The sequence below is a fragment of the Phasianus colchicus genome, chromosome 1 (assembly GCF_987193195.1).
Source record: "Phasianus colchicus chromosome 1, bPhaCol1.hap1.1, whole genome shotgun sequence".
NCBI lineage: Eukaryota > Metazoa > Chordata > Aves > Galliformes > Phasianidae > Phasianus > Phasianus colchicus.
This window is the reverse complement of record NC_143436.1, coordinates 49,553,522-49,566,007: the sequence shown is the minus strand read 5'-3', so window position 1 is coordinate 49,566,007 and position 12,486 is coordinate 49,553,522. Positions and strand designations below refer to the sequence as shown.

General features: G+C 44.4%; 1 protein-coding gene across 4 annotated transcripts in view; it reads left to right on the top strand.

The window, feature by feature from the left end:
• Positions 1–11,551, top strand: part of PLBD1 (phospholipase B domain containing 1) — a 36,718-nt gene extending 25,167 nt beyond the window's left edge. For 3 of the 4 annotated variants that reach the window (XM_031600337.2, XM_031600338.2, XM_031600339.2), the window contains 5 exons: positions 6,295–6,495; positions 6,606–6,746; positions 7,753–7,938; positions 8,800–8,906; positions 10,232–11,551. In XM_031600337.2, the coding sequence (XP_031456197.1) occupies positions 6,295–6,495; positions 6,606–6,746; positions 7,753–7,938; positions 8,800–8,906; positions 10,232–10,399 (803 nt within the window). In that variant the 3' untranslated portion in view covers positions 10,400–11,551. The remainder of the gene's footprint in view (positions 1–6,294; positions 6,496–6,605; positions 6,747–7,752; positions 7,939–8,799; positions 8,907–10,231) is intronic. The other variant, XM_090141252.1, reaches the window with a different exon arrangement.
• Positions 11,552–12,486: the final 935 nt, after the last annotated feature.

Here is a 12,486-nt window from a genome sequence, read left to right as displayed (position 1 = left end):
AATTTTCTGTTTGGAACATCTTGTTTTTTTGCTGTTGGTTAAGAGTAGTACTGGTTGAATATTTTACTACTTGCAACGCAGACATGCTACTTTAGATCCTGCTTTGTGTAGTGCAAAGTCATTTCAACTGTTGAACTACTAACCTTGTCAATGGCATTCACGTGTCTGGTGATAGTGCAGTTTTGAACAGTTCTGTGTAGCACTGTGGCACGACTGTTGCTTGGAGATTATCAAACAGTAGCTGTTAGGAATTGTAGAGACTTCTTTAATGTTGGATGAGCAAACCTCCAGTAATTTTGTTCTCCTCTTGCAGCTTCTTTATTAACTATGGTGAAGGGGAGTTGTTTTTATGCATATTTCACGTATTAGAAATATATCCACCAAGAACACTTCCAATCCCTCTTGGGAAGATTAGGCAGGAAATATTATTCTCAAGTTTCCTGAAGGAATTGCCAGCACTGAATATTTCAGTGGTGTAACATATACTTTAAGCAGCTTAGTGTAGTACTGAAAAACATGGGGAGAAAAAAAAAAAAGAGCAAATTTAGGACTCTTTGTATGTGTCAGCACTGCATACGTTTTTAAAGGTGGAATTTCAAAATAAGAAATTGCCAAGCACTCAATCTTCAACTTTTTAAATCAAAGTGTGTGCAGTAGGAGGTTATCTGATTCTGATGAAATCATATTGGCTGATGGTTTGAGATTGTGCTTTGATTAATTACTGTACTTGCCTTCCTGTGGAGGCAAGGGATATCTCACGGAACAGACTCCTGAGACTGGAAAAATGGTTGCATTCATTTGTGGTGAGAGCAATACTGTTGTTGTTTTTTTGTTTTGTTTTGTTTTTTCCTGTGGGGTTCTGACCTTCCTCAATTGATCCACAGGAATATAACTTGTTCTGTGATTTTCACTTTAAGGAAGGAGTTAGAAGGATTTTGGCAAATGTTTGTAAAACAAACAGCCTTTCGGGAGCATGGAGTGTCTGATGAATTCCAGTGGTTTTCAGAAGGAATTTTGCGGAGCATGTGTAACCTGGTAGGAAGTAAAGGCTTCTGCCTGAGCTCTCTTCGTCACCTGAAAGTATCAGAGGTCATTCTGGATCTCTCAGAAGAAATACTGCTATACATAGTGCTGTTCTTCTAGAGAGTGTAACCGTGTTTTCTAGCTACTGCATACTGTGCTGTGCTGTAGATTCAAGATTGGGATCAGGATCAGCCACGCAGAGTGACTTTTATTATTATTTAATCTTACTGTTTTGTTAGTGGGTGTATATGCTGATTGGGGTTATTCCTTTTGAGGATTCTTAATACAGAGTGAAATACTTATGTTTTGACAGGACAAATAAACCACACTGTATGGAAGGTACCTGAAAATCAGCTGCTGCTGTGCTAATATGATCCGAGTCTGTTTGCTACTGTACAGAATCCCAGTGTGCTTCCCCGAGCCTGGAGTCTGCAGGGACTTGTAAGAGAGGGCTTATTTTAAAGCTTGCCTGTTCCAGCTGGACTCTGACTCAGTGATATGGGGAAGTTTACTTCTACCAACAGAATTTAGTGAGAGCTGTTGCAAAACATAGTTCCCATGGCTGCAGTGGAGTTTGAGAGAGCTGTGGTATGACAAGTGCACTTGCTAGCCGCTAATAATTACAAGGTAGCGCCGCAAGCTAGGTGAGCACTATCCACTGACTGCAGCAAATCATGTTAGCTGTGAGTGTAGCTCACAAACTTGCAGTTCTACAGAAGGTGAGCAAGCTGTGAAGCCACTGGCCTGGTAGTGACCTCAGGATATCATGCAGGAAGGAGGGGACTGAGAGGTTCCTGTGCTCTGTGTTAGAATCAGATGAAGCTGTAGATTTTCAGGGCATCTGACCATGGAATCCAAAGGCCCTGACCGTGGCTCAGCTTGACCATTGTAACTTCTCCCTGTATGCAAGTTCTTGCTCTTCTTCTCTGTCCTGATAGGTACTATCTGGGACATTTTTACTGGCTATTGGTAAGCTCAGCTGAATAATACCTTACCCGATCCTCTTGAACACATAAGTATTGACTTCTGCGGGAGACAGAGTGTTAAGAGGCAGGTTTCTTTACGGGCCTTCAATGACAACTGAGTAATTCATAAATTTCTGTCATCTGGTAGCTTGGTTATGAAGTAAAACTGTCCAAAAGCTGTGTCAGAAACACTTCAAGGAGGTGCTTGTACTCTGAGAAGGAATGTGCCAACTCCCTGATTTCTCCTGGAATCATGGAGTAGAATTCTTCAGTTTATTTACTGATTTTCAAAAGACAGGCAAGACTGTGAAAGTACACTGTAAAAATCTATTTGTCAGATCCTCAGTTTTGAGGATCTAACCCTATTAACTAAATGTGATGTAAAACAACTTATGCATTATGCTACAGCTGTAAGGCCTTGTGCTTCCTTGCTTTTGTTGAGACTCACTAAATAGGAGGACAGCCTCGAACTGCAGAGTCCATCCCTTCTGCCCCAGCAATTCCTACCAGCATGCTCAAACCGTGCTGCTTCAGTTTGTCTCCTTGCTGCTCTCTCCCTTGCAGAGCAACGGTAGCATGGGGGGGTGAGGGGGGGGGAGAACTATCATGTGGGAATGGGAGTAGTAATCCCTGCTTTTGGAGAAGGATTCATCCACCTGCAGCTCATTTCCATGCTAATCCTAAATCTCACTTGAACTCTTGTTCATACTTTCAACTTTCTTTTCTGTTGAAAGCATCTGTACAGAGCTACATGTATAACAGCTCTATGAACCTCAAGAAGGGAGGAATGACTCAGGTCTGACTTCAGTCTCTTGTTGAGACTTTAAGTATGCAATGTAGCTAGTGAGTTTCTGCACAGCAGAAAGATACAGGCCATGTTATGGTTGTTCACAGTTTTTAGTAAAACTATGCTCATTTGGAGGGATAACAAATGTGATGGCACGGAGTGGATAGGTGCAGGATAAGTCTAGTAAAACAGCAGAGCTAAGACCGAACAAAATGCCCCGATTGTTCTGCAGTCACTATTCTGTCTCACTGAGCCATAGGAAGAAATGAGCCCTATTAGCTATTGAAAGTTGTTGGTTTCCTTGGGCAGCAAGAGAAGATGGGTTTCCAAAATCCCCATCTGCTTGCTGTTAGTCTTGAGCCCCATTTAGGAAAGGGAACCTACCATTTGGACCCGAGCACGATAGGTTGGATAGTGACCCCCTTTTTCTAGATGAGCTGCAGTCTTCTTCTGTTTCTAGCTGCTCAAACAAAACTATTAAGAAGAATTTTATAGCAGCTTTGCGCCTTTGGCCTGCTGTCAGGATCTTGCTTGATTGAGACAGGCATGAAATAGCACAAGATCATTCTGATGCATGGCTTTGTGTTGCTGAGGCAGGATGAAGAGGAAAGATGTCCTTGCTTTGAGTAGGAACGACAATGGAAAGGGCAGTAGGCCTTGTATTCAGTGGACTGGCAAATTCTCCTCTGCTAATGAATTTTGCCAAACTATTTCTTGCTTACCAGCTCCCTTCAACATATACCTGAAACCTGGGGATGAGCAGGGAAAAGTATCTGATCCACTTTATGGATGTTATCTCATCTCTGGCATGGTATGTACTATTGCTTAGTGCCTGGGAGAGGTTTGCAAGTGAAATGAAGCTGGCTGTGCAGTCTTAGCATGAAAAGTAGCTGCTGGTGGGATTAAGAAAGTTCAGACAGAGAAGGCAGCTCCTTTCCCACTGTTAAATGTGCCTGTAGCCCAGAGCAGTGGGCATTGTGGCCAGGAGCTACTCTCATCCTGGAGGTGATGTCTAGACATCCTATCTCTGACTTTCAGACTATAATACTGCACCTTTCTGTACACCAATGAGCACAACGACTTTTTAAAATGCCAGAAAAGGGGGATGCCATCTAGTTGACAAAGCAGCTGCTACCTCTTTTGGAACAGTAGCTATCAGGAGCATGGCACCCCTGCATGCTATTCAGTGTGCTCCCCAGGGAACACTATGGCTCAGGTTTCAAAAAGTGTTTTGTTTTGCTTGGCTAATTAATATTATTGTGAATGAAGCTCCAGACTCTAGAAACTTCAGATTCCAGAAACTGCATCTAAATGACTAAGGCCCTGAAAATACAATCAGAAGTGCTTTTATTTGTTTTTGGGTAGGAAGAGTCAGATTGATTGAAAGAGGAAGAGAAAAAAAATTAAGAGTGAGAGTAGCTGATAAAAATGGGTTTACAGAGGAAATATGCCACTGTTATCTCTTTGTACAGTTTACCTGGAAGACAGTTTCAATTACAGCAGATTCTTGTACATAGTGAAAAAAAAAAGAGAAGGATATGAGGGTATCAAATATCTCTTGATATCTTAGACTTCACCTGGGTTTATTTTTGTGGCTGTCTTTGTCCATGGTAAATCTGTCATGTGTTTAACTTCCCGTTTCCTCAGGAGTGCCTGTACCTTAAGTCATAATGACATATGTTGTCTCTGGATAATTGAGCTAGTAATGATGTATCATGGACGGCACATTGTATTATAAAAGCAATGCAGGATGAAACTTGGTAAATAGTAAGGTTTAGAAAGAAATCCACTTGTTTTCAGCTCAGTTTAGCTTTGCAATTTACAGAATCTCAGAACTGTAGGGGTTGGAAGGTCACGCAGGACCTACGGTAGGTAGGTCATGTGGCATGTACTGTTGCTTAATGCCTGGGAGAGGTCTACATTAGAGTTTACACTTCAGTTAATTCAGCTTCTCGGTTTAAGTTGGTTTGAAAAAGATGAAAAAGCTATTCAGTTTATTTTGAAGTGGGTCACTTAGCACTGGTACCCACTGGTATCTGGGCATTGGTGCTCTGTTGGAATCAGTTGTTTACCAGTTCCATTTCTGCTCTCTTTGGACAAGCACATGACTTATTATGCAACAGCTCATCTCTGAGGTAGATAGTGTCTTGGTATAAAATAGTCCGACAGAGCCAGATTTAGAATGTTTCCTTTCTTGTCCTTATTTACTTGAGATAGTTTTGCTATTTGTATGCTTTATTTATTGCTGCTGTTTCTGAGAATAAAGTACTAGGACCCACAGTCTCAGGGTGCTCTGCCTGTTCTGTACCAACGTGTCTTTAGAGAACAGGTGACTATAAAGTATATTTTCCTGGACCTGTTCTGATTTGAGGTCTTGGGACTTAAAAAAAAAAAAAAAATCTTGCTGAAGTGAAGCCCTTAAACATTGCTGGAAGGAGGTCTGCCTTTTAGTGAGAGCCAAGGACAAGAGGCAGGACTGAGTTGTTTTTCTGGCTCTCATAGGTTGCTGGCCTTGCTTTGTTTGCAGAGTGTATTAATGAGGCCTTCTGTAGATGTCGCAGTGGAGCGTAAGTATTAGGCTATTACACAAAGACAATTTTAGCATTTTGTACTCTTTGAAAAAGAGTGATGTCATTAAAAGCTGACTAGCAAGAGACCAGGTTCTGGATGACTTTTCCATCAGTAACTCAGTTAACCACATTTCCCTAGCCTGATGACTGCCAGCTCTGTATCCTCTGGAGAATCTCAAATTATTTCTGCTTTGTAAATAGTTGCCATGCTACCCGTGGCTTTACAGCTGACATTTGCAATTCTGCTGCAGTTGGGCCTAATGCTTCTATTGGCATGTAGCCTGGGAAGGGATCCTGCTCAGAGAGTCATGGCGGCATTGAGTTTGGCATGGCTGTTGAATGACGACACATTGCAGAGAAGATTAGGTAGAACTTTCACATGCAGGAGGTGCCTTGTAATTTGAGTTGCCCCCATTTCTTGGAGACATTTTTTAGAATAGTTAGATTGGAAAAGATTAAGAAAAAAGACTTTTCTGCTTAGCTCATTTAGTCCAGAGAAGATTCATTCAAAACAAACAAACAAAAACCTCTGAAAACTGGTTGATGAAGATCTGTTTGTGGAGTTGTGTTACGTTGTTTTGTTTTTTTTTTCCTTTTTTGAAGAAACTTCTTTGTTAGAAACAAACACTTGTACACTATGTAATTCCTGAAAATAGCCATTGCTTGACATGTGAAAGGGAAACAAGTGGGAAAGCATGAGATACAAACCTGAAACAAACGCTCCAAACAAAGCAAGTTGCATGTGTTGAAAGCATGACAAGGGAGAAACTGTGCTGACAGTGGGCGTATAGTGCTAGCAGGAATTGCCATCTCATCTTTAATATTTTTATGGCTTTATTTAAAAGTTGCACACGCACTCTCCTTCATGTCATTTTGTCTTGGATTGCTTTGTTCTATGAATACAACAAGGTTTCAGAGATAACAATTTTTTGTGTAATTGTTATTTAAGGCTTTTTAGTGTCCCTGGATGACTTTTACATACTAGGCAGTGGCTTGATAATGTTGCAGACCACCAACAGTGTGTTCAACCAAACCCTCATCAAGCAAGTGGTGCCTGAATCCCTGTTTGCTTGGCAGAGGGTTCGCATTGCTAACATGATGGCAGACAATGGCAAAGCTTGGGCAGAAACCTTCTCAAAATGCAACTCTGGTAAGTACACTTTCATGTGAACCTCAAGAGAAAGAATGTGTTCCTTCTCCCCCCCTCATGCCCCTTTTCTTTCCCAGACAGGGCATGTAACTCTTTGTTCTCGTACCTAGGGACCTACAACAATCAGTACATGGTGCTGGACCTGAAGAAGGTCAAGCTACAGAAGAGCCTCGATGATGGTGCGTTGTACATTGTAGAGCAGATCCCAACCCTTGTGGAATATTCTGATCAAACAAATGTTCTCCGGAAAGGTAATAGCTCCTGTAGTGTTTGCTGGCTTAGGAAAACTCTGTCTTTGTGCTAGCTGAGTGTGCTTTGTGCATGGAAAGGGCTTACTGAACACTAGTACTGAGGTTCAAGTTAGAAGGCCTTGTGTGAACATTCCTCAGTTCCCACAGTGTCAGCCCTTGGTTAAGCCTGTTTTAGGCTGAATACTGAAGTGTCTGCATGGATTCTGTAGTCTTGCAGAGCCTGGGATGCAAAAGAGCTTTTCACTCTGCTTAGATCAACTGCTTCTTAACCCTCAAGTGGCAATTGTGGATCTATTCCCGCATCTCCTTCCCCTCTGTGCAGCAACAGCTTTCCAGTCTCCAGTGCTCAGTAGAGCATCTGTGTGTTCTTTGCAGGCCTGTTTCCTGCTCACCCCTGCTTGCTTCATGGTTCCTATTTATCTGTTCATCTCCAGGTTTTGTTTGTTTCTCCCCAGATCTCTCTTTCTAACTGCTGTTTTGGGACCTGTGCTCTGTTACGAATGTGCATTTGTTTAGGAGTTTTTATTTATTCTTTTTAATTGCCATCTGTCTTAATTGCACGGTGCATTATTGCATCTTGGTGTGTTGGGAAGAAGGGAGAAAAGGGAGCACATTCACTCAAGTCTCATGCAGCTAAGCTTGGTAGCAGGAAATGACCTTTCCTTGCACAGCCTTGGAGGAGTGTAACCTCTACAAGAAGGCTGTAGCTGATCTGTGTCTTTACCTCAGGCTCCTGCAAGTCTGATCTTAGCTGCTCTGCAGGATGAGTCCTCAGGGTGGAAGTCTGGGGGCGGTTTGCCTGTGTGTGTTACTCAGGGAGACAACCCCAGTCATTCCAGTTGACTGTTGCCTTATTTTGTTTCTTTCAAACCAGTTTGACATGTTGTTCCTCGAAATGCTGTTAAGGCAATGCACTATGGAATATGTGTTGTTTTTGTTTTTTTTTTATTTAAGCAAGAGTGTTCAACTTTTCAAGTGTCTAACAGATTATTTGTTTCTCTTGCAGGTTACTGGCCTTCATACAATATTCCTTTCCATCAGAAGATTTACAATCTCAGTGGTTATGCGTCATATGTTGAGAAGTATGGGCTGGATTTCTCGTATGAGCTTGCACCACGAGCAAAAATCTTCCGTCGAGACCAGGGCAAGGTGACCAACTTAGAAAGCATGAAGTACATCATGAGATATAACAGTAAGAAATATATTCTTGTGTTTTGGAGCTGATCTTAAAAAAACAGTGTTAATTTACTTTTATTATAGTGAAAAGTGTTACTTAGAAATTAGTTACACTGCTGTAAGTGCAGAAACTTGAAGTCAGTTTGGCTTTTGCCCACCCTTTCAGCTCCCACAGTCCAGGAAGGATGGTCTTCAGTAGGTAATGCTATACTCTGTTTTTCCCTGACAGGGTTCTTGTTACTGGATTAAAACTAGCATAATTAACTTCTGCCTAAGCCCATCTCTCAGTACAAATAGCTTTAGATGCTATATTTTGATTCCCAATTACAGGAAGCACACTGATTACTGCGCTTGGGCATTGAGAGGCCTCTCCCAGGGTGTGGTATTGCTACTGATTGGGCTATGAGTAGCAGCATGCTTGCAAGTGTTGAGGCTTGTCCTTCTTCCCTCTTAGCTTGCCCACTGCAGTGGGTATTTGAAGGCTTTGCTCCTTCTGCTTACTTTGTTCCAGAACAGGAACATGAGGGCTCTCTTTGCTGCACTCTTCATTCCTTGCCTCCCACCCCTTTCTATTCTGTTTTTTTGATGAGTCATAAAGTTCCTGCAAGCTTTTGTCCTATGGAATTAGGGGTGTTTGTGGTTAGAGGTGGGCAGTGGTGCCCCTGGGATGTAGAAATAGCTAAATCGACTTGGACTTGGAACTTGCCTTACATAAGCACTGGTTTCTATCTGAGACCTGGAGAGGAGCATGAAAGCAGTGTGATAGGCTGTATACTTACTAAGCTCTTAGTGGTTTGGGGACTTGAGAAGTAGAGGGCTTTGGATAAAGGGACTCATTTGTTTCCTTCTCTTCCCTGCCTGCAACATTTCTCCCCAGACTACCAGCACGATCCCTATGCTGAACACAATCCCTGCAACACCATTTGCTGCCGAGAAGACCTGAATCCTTCCTTCCCAGTGCCTGCAGGCTGCTATGACTCCAAGGTAAATAACCCCAATTTCTGTCTCTGCTGAATGTTTGCTGCAGTTTCTTTGTGCTCTCTCATACCTTTGGTGCATTTTCCTGGGGTGGGCATGGCCAGGCCTGCCTCATGTCTTCACTCTGTCCCAGTACTGCTCCTGACCCTGACACCAGTCCTGGTACAGTGGTGTTGCAGAGGATGCACTGGGAAATACGCAGAAGAATGTTGTTCATGGGAACTTGTGTTGTTTAAGGGTTAAGCCCTGAAGCTTTGCAGCAGGAGGAGCCTGAGCGAAGGTTGAAATGAGTCCCTGCATTGCTTGGAGGAAGGTAGAGAAAATGATTGCTGCACACTCTGGGCCTCCTGGTCATGGAAGCTGCTTGGTTGCGTCCCCAGAGCCCACAAGAATGTGTCTTTATCCTCCTTTTAATTTTACCTTTACAAAAGCCTTGCTCTCCAGTGAATCATCCTGCTCCATGACTCCACTTCTCCGTAAAACTTCTTTGAGCAAAGTTTGCCAAGGGTCACTTTTTTTTTTAAGGAAAAAACCCAAAATCCTCGGACCCACTGTGTTGGAGAAAGCTGCAGTTCTTCTGGGCAGCCTGTGTGGTGTTTTCACTGTGAGGGGCAACACCTGTATGTACAGCTGTCCAGCCCTGGCATTTGGTAGATCCTGCGGAGTCCAGCCACCTCCTCTGGGTTGAGTTTGAAGACTGGAATGGGAGCCACTTTGGGCACTGCCAGCGCTGACTGTCTCCTCTAGCTTGCTCAAGCCCAGGCTAGCCTGCCTGCTTGCTGTGTTGGCCAGCAGGAGCTCCCTGTTGTTATGGTGTGAAACCAGACAACTGCTGTATAGAGGCGTCTGGCAAGGGAGCAGGTGCTTTTGACAGCAGTTAGACAAGGGGAATGGGCTGGGCTGTACTGGGAGGTAACGAAGGAACAGGGTGGTGGGCTCCAGGCAGTTGCAGTAACTGTGCTGCCCTTGTCTGACAGTTTCCAAGGGATGGATGAAGTGCTTAACACAGCAGAGCTTATGCTAGATCATCTTAGGCTGCCCTTGTGGCCTTTTGGGGGTGCTCAGGCACACAGAGGACTGCTGTGAAGGTGGATGTGCTGCTCTCACCCTGGATAGTGCGAAGGGCTGTGTGTGCTTTCTGCTGCCCCTTCAGTACTGCCTTTGTGGCTGAAGATACCTTTGTGCAGGGGAGGAATTCTGCCTGACCAGCATGCTTTTCCCCTTGCTCCATTTCTTTGCTGTAGTGTTTGTTACCAAATCTCTCTGAGCTGTTTCTGCTATGGGATGGGTGCATGTCAAACACCAGCCAACCATTCTGTCCTTTATTGCAGGTGTCAGATTTCCGCCTGGCCTCAGCATTCACGGCCACCGCCATCAATGGTCCCCCAGTGCAGGGCGGTCTCCCGGTCTTCACTTGGAGGCGGTTCAACAACACACGCCATCAGGGCCTGCCTGAATCGTACAACTTCAAATTTGTCACCATGAGGCCAATTTTGTAAAATCAGCATTGATATTCCAAAATGGGATTTTACTTTTTTTCATGGAAACTTTCATTCCTGTGTGTAATAAATCCAGCTGGATGTACACATCCCCACGCCTTGCCTGCCCCTCTCCTGCTCTGTGTGGCACCACGCGTGCTCTGCTCCTCTGGGCTGTCTGGGTGGCCCTTCAGCTGGGATGGATAGGAAGCAACAGACACCATGCTGCCTTTTGTCGATCTGAGCATCATCTCAGCCGCTCCCAGAGCACGAATGAACTGCTGTGCAGTCATAGAAGTGATCTGTGTCTAGACACAGGAGCTGCCTCCAGGACTGGGCTGAGCCACGTGGCTTTACCTCTGTGCTGGCTTCATGTCTGCCTTTAGTCTGAGCAGTGCTGGCAACGTGTTGCAAGTTGCTTATCAGCGGGGAATGTTACTGTCAAAGAGTCACAATCATGTTCTCCATAGCAGGTAACCGAGCCTTCTTAATTACATACACAACAAATAAACAGCTCTTTCCTCTTGGCCTTGACAGTCCAATTTAAACAGAGCACAGTACCACCCCAAATCATGTAGGCAGAAGTATGTGTGAGGTTTTGGCAAGGGCTGGGGAAGGAAGTAGGTTACTGCAGCTTGACTGACATTTTGCCCTAAATATCTGGCTGTCACCTTGTACTTGATTTCTGCCAAGGGAGACCAGAAATTAATATGGCAGATTTTGCTGAGGCTCAAAATCAGTGCAGAGAATGAAATAATTTGTTTGCTGGAGCAGGAGGAAGTATGTCCAAGGCTACAGAGAGCATCTGCACTGCATGATGACTAAGTGGCTGCAGGGGTACACATATAATTGCTGTACATTCAGCTGTTCTGCTGTTGTCGGAGAATAAACGTATAAGCCAAGAGATAGTGCTGCACAGGAGTTTTTCCCCGGAGCTGGGGGGGGAGGAGATGACTCTACTGACACTTCTGGGAGAATGCTGTACCCCCATGTGCTACTTAGCTTGTGTTTGCTTGGAGTGTGTGGATGTAGTTCCTGCTGGCCCTTGATCAAGGGCAGCAGCCTCTGCCTGGTTGATCAGTGCCGTGAGCCCTTGCTGTGACAAGGGCAGGCTCCATCCTTACAGGACAGTGGGCTCAGTGCTTTCAGAATAAACACCAAATATGAACACTGTGCAGCCTTCAGATGTTTGCTCCTGATTGCTGCCTTGAGATGCGTTTCTAACTCCTGTAAGTGGACAAGGGCTGCTGCCAAGCAGCTGGCACAGGTGGAACTGGACTGGCTCTGTACCTCATAGGGGACCCCACCTGCAGGAGAGGAGGTAGCTGGGTGCTGGAGGGACCTGCTGGGAAGCAGCAGCTCGCTGAGATGGAAGCACAGAGCAGCCGGAAGAATTCTGTTACTCCTAAGCAACAGGAGAGATTGTATTTACTGCCAACTTTTCCTGTTTTTATATTTAAAAACAGAAAGCACAAATAGAAGTGCATTGTTTCAATGTCAGTCCATAAGGACTAGTGAACTGGCCATAGCTCCCTGTGTTGGACTTTTTCCCTGGGGCACATGTGGATGCTTCCCTGTGCTGGACATGGATGCAGTCAACAGCTGAGATGTCCCTTTGTAAGCTCCCAAGGAAGGGGATATGAGCCCTTGTCACACCATGAGCCTCCTACCCTATGACAGGAATGGCCTTGTGCTTTTCAACTTGGTGGGAAAACAGAGTTCTACTTTGAAGAGTCCTTTTCTCTGATTAAGTGTTTACATAAAAGGGGCCTTGTGAGCTGTAAAACTAACCCATGTGACTGTGACTCTTCTGCTTTTAATGGGTGTGCAGGGTTCAAGATCACCACATGCTTGCTGTGCTGCACCCTGTCCTTCCTCCATGAACAGCCTGGCTCAGGCTGAATGCAGCCACAGTGACTGGGACACAGCTCCTGTCCCCAGCACAGCACCTGCACAAGCTGCAATTGTAACACTACTTGAGCAAAGTGCTTAAGCTAACATTTCTTAATGAAAGTAATGGTCTAAACTACAGGCACAAAGTAGACCAGTATTCTAAACAGCCAGTTCTAAACAGGCAGAAAGTCTGGACTTTCAAGTGTGATTGTATT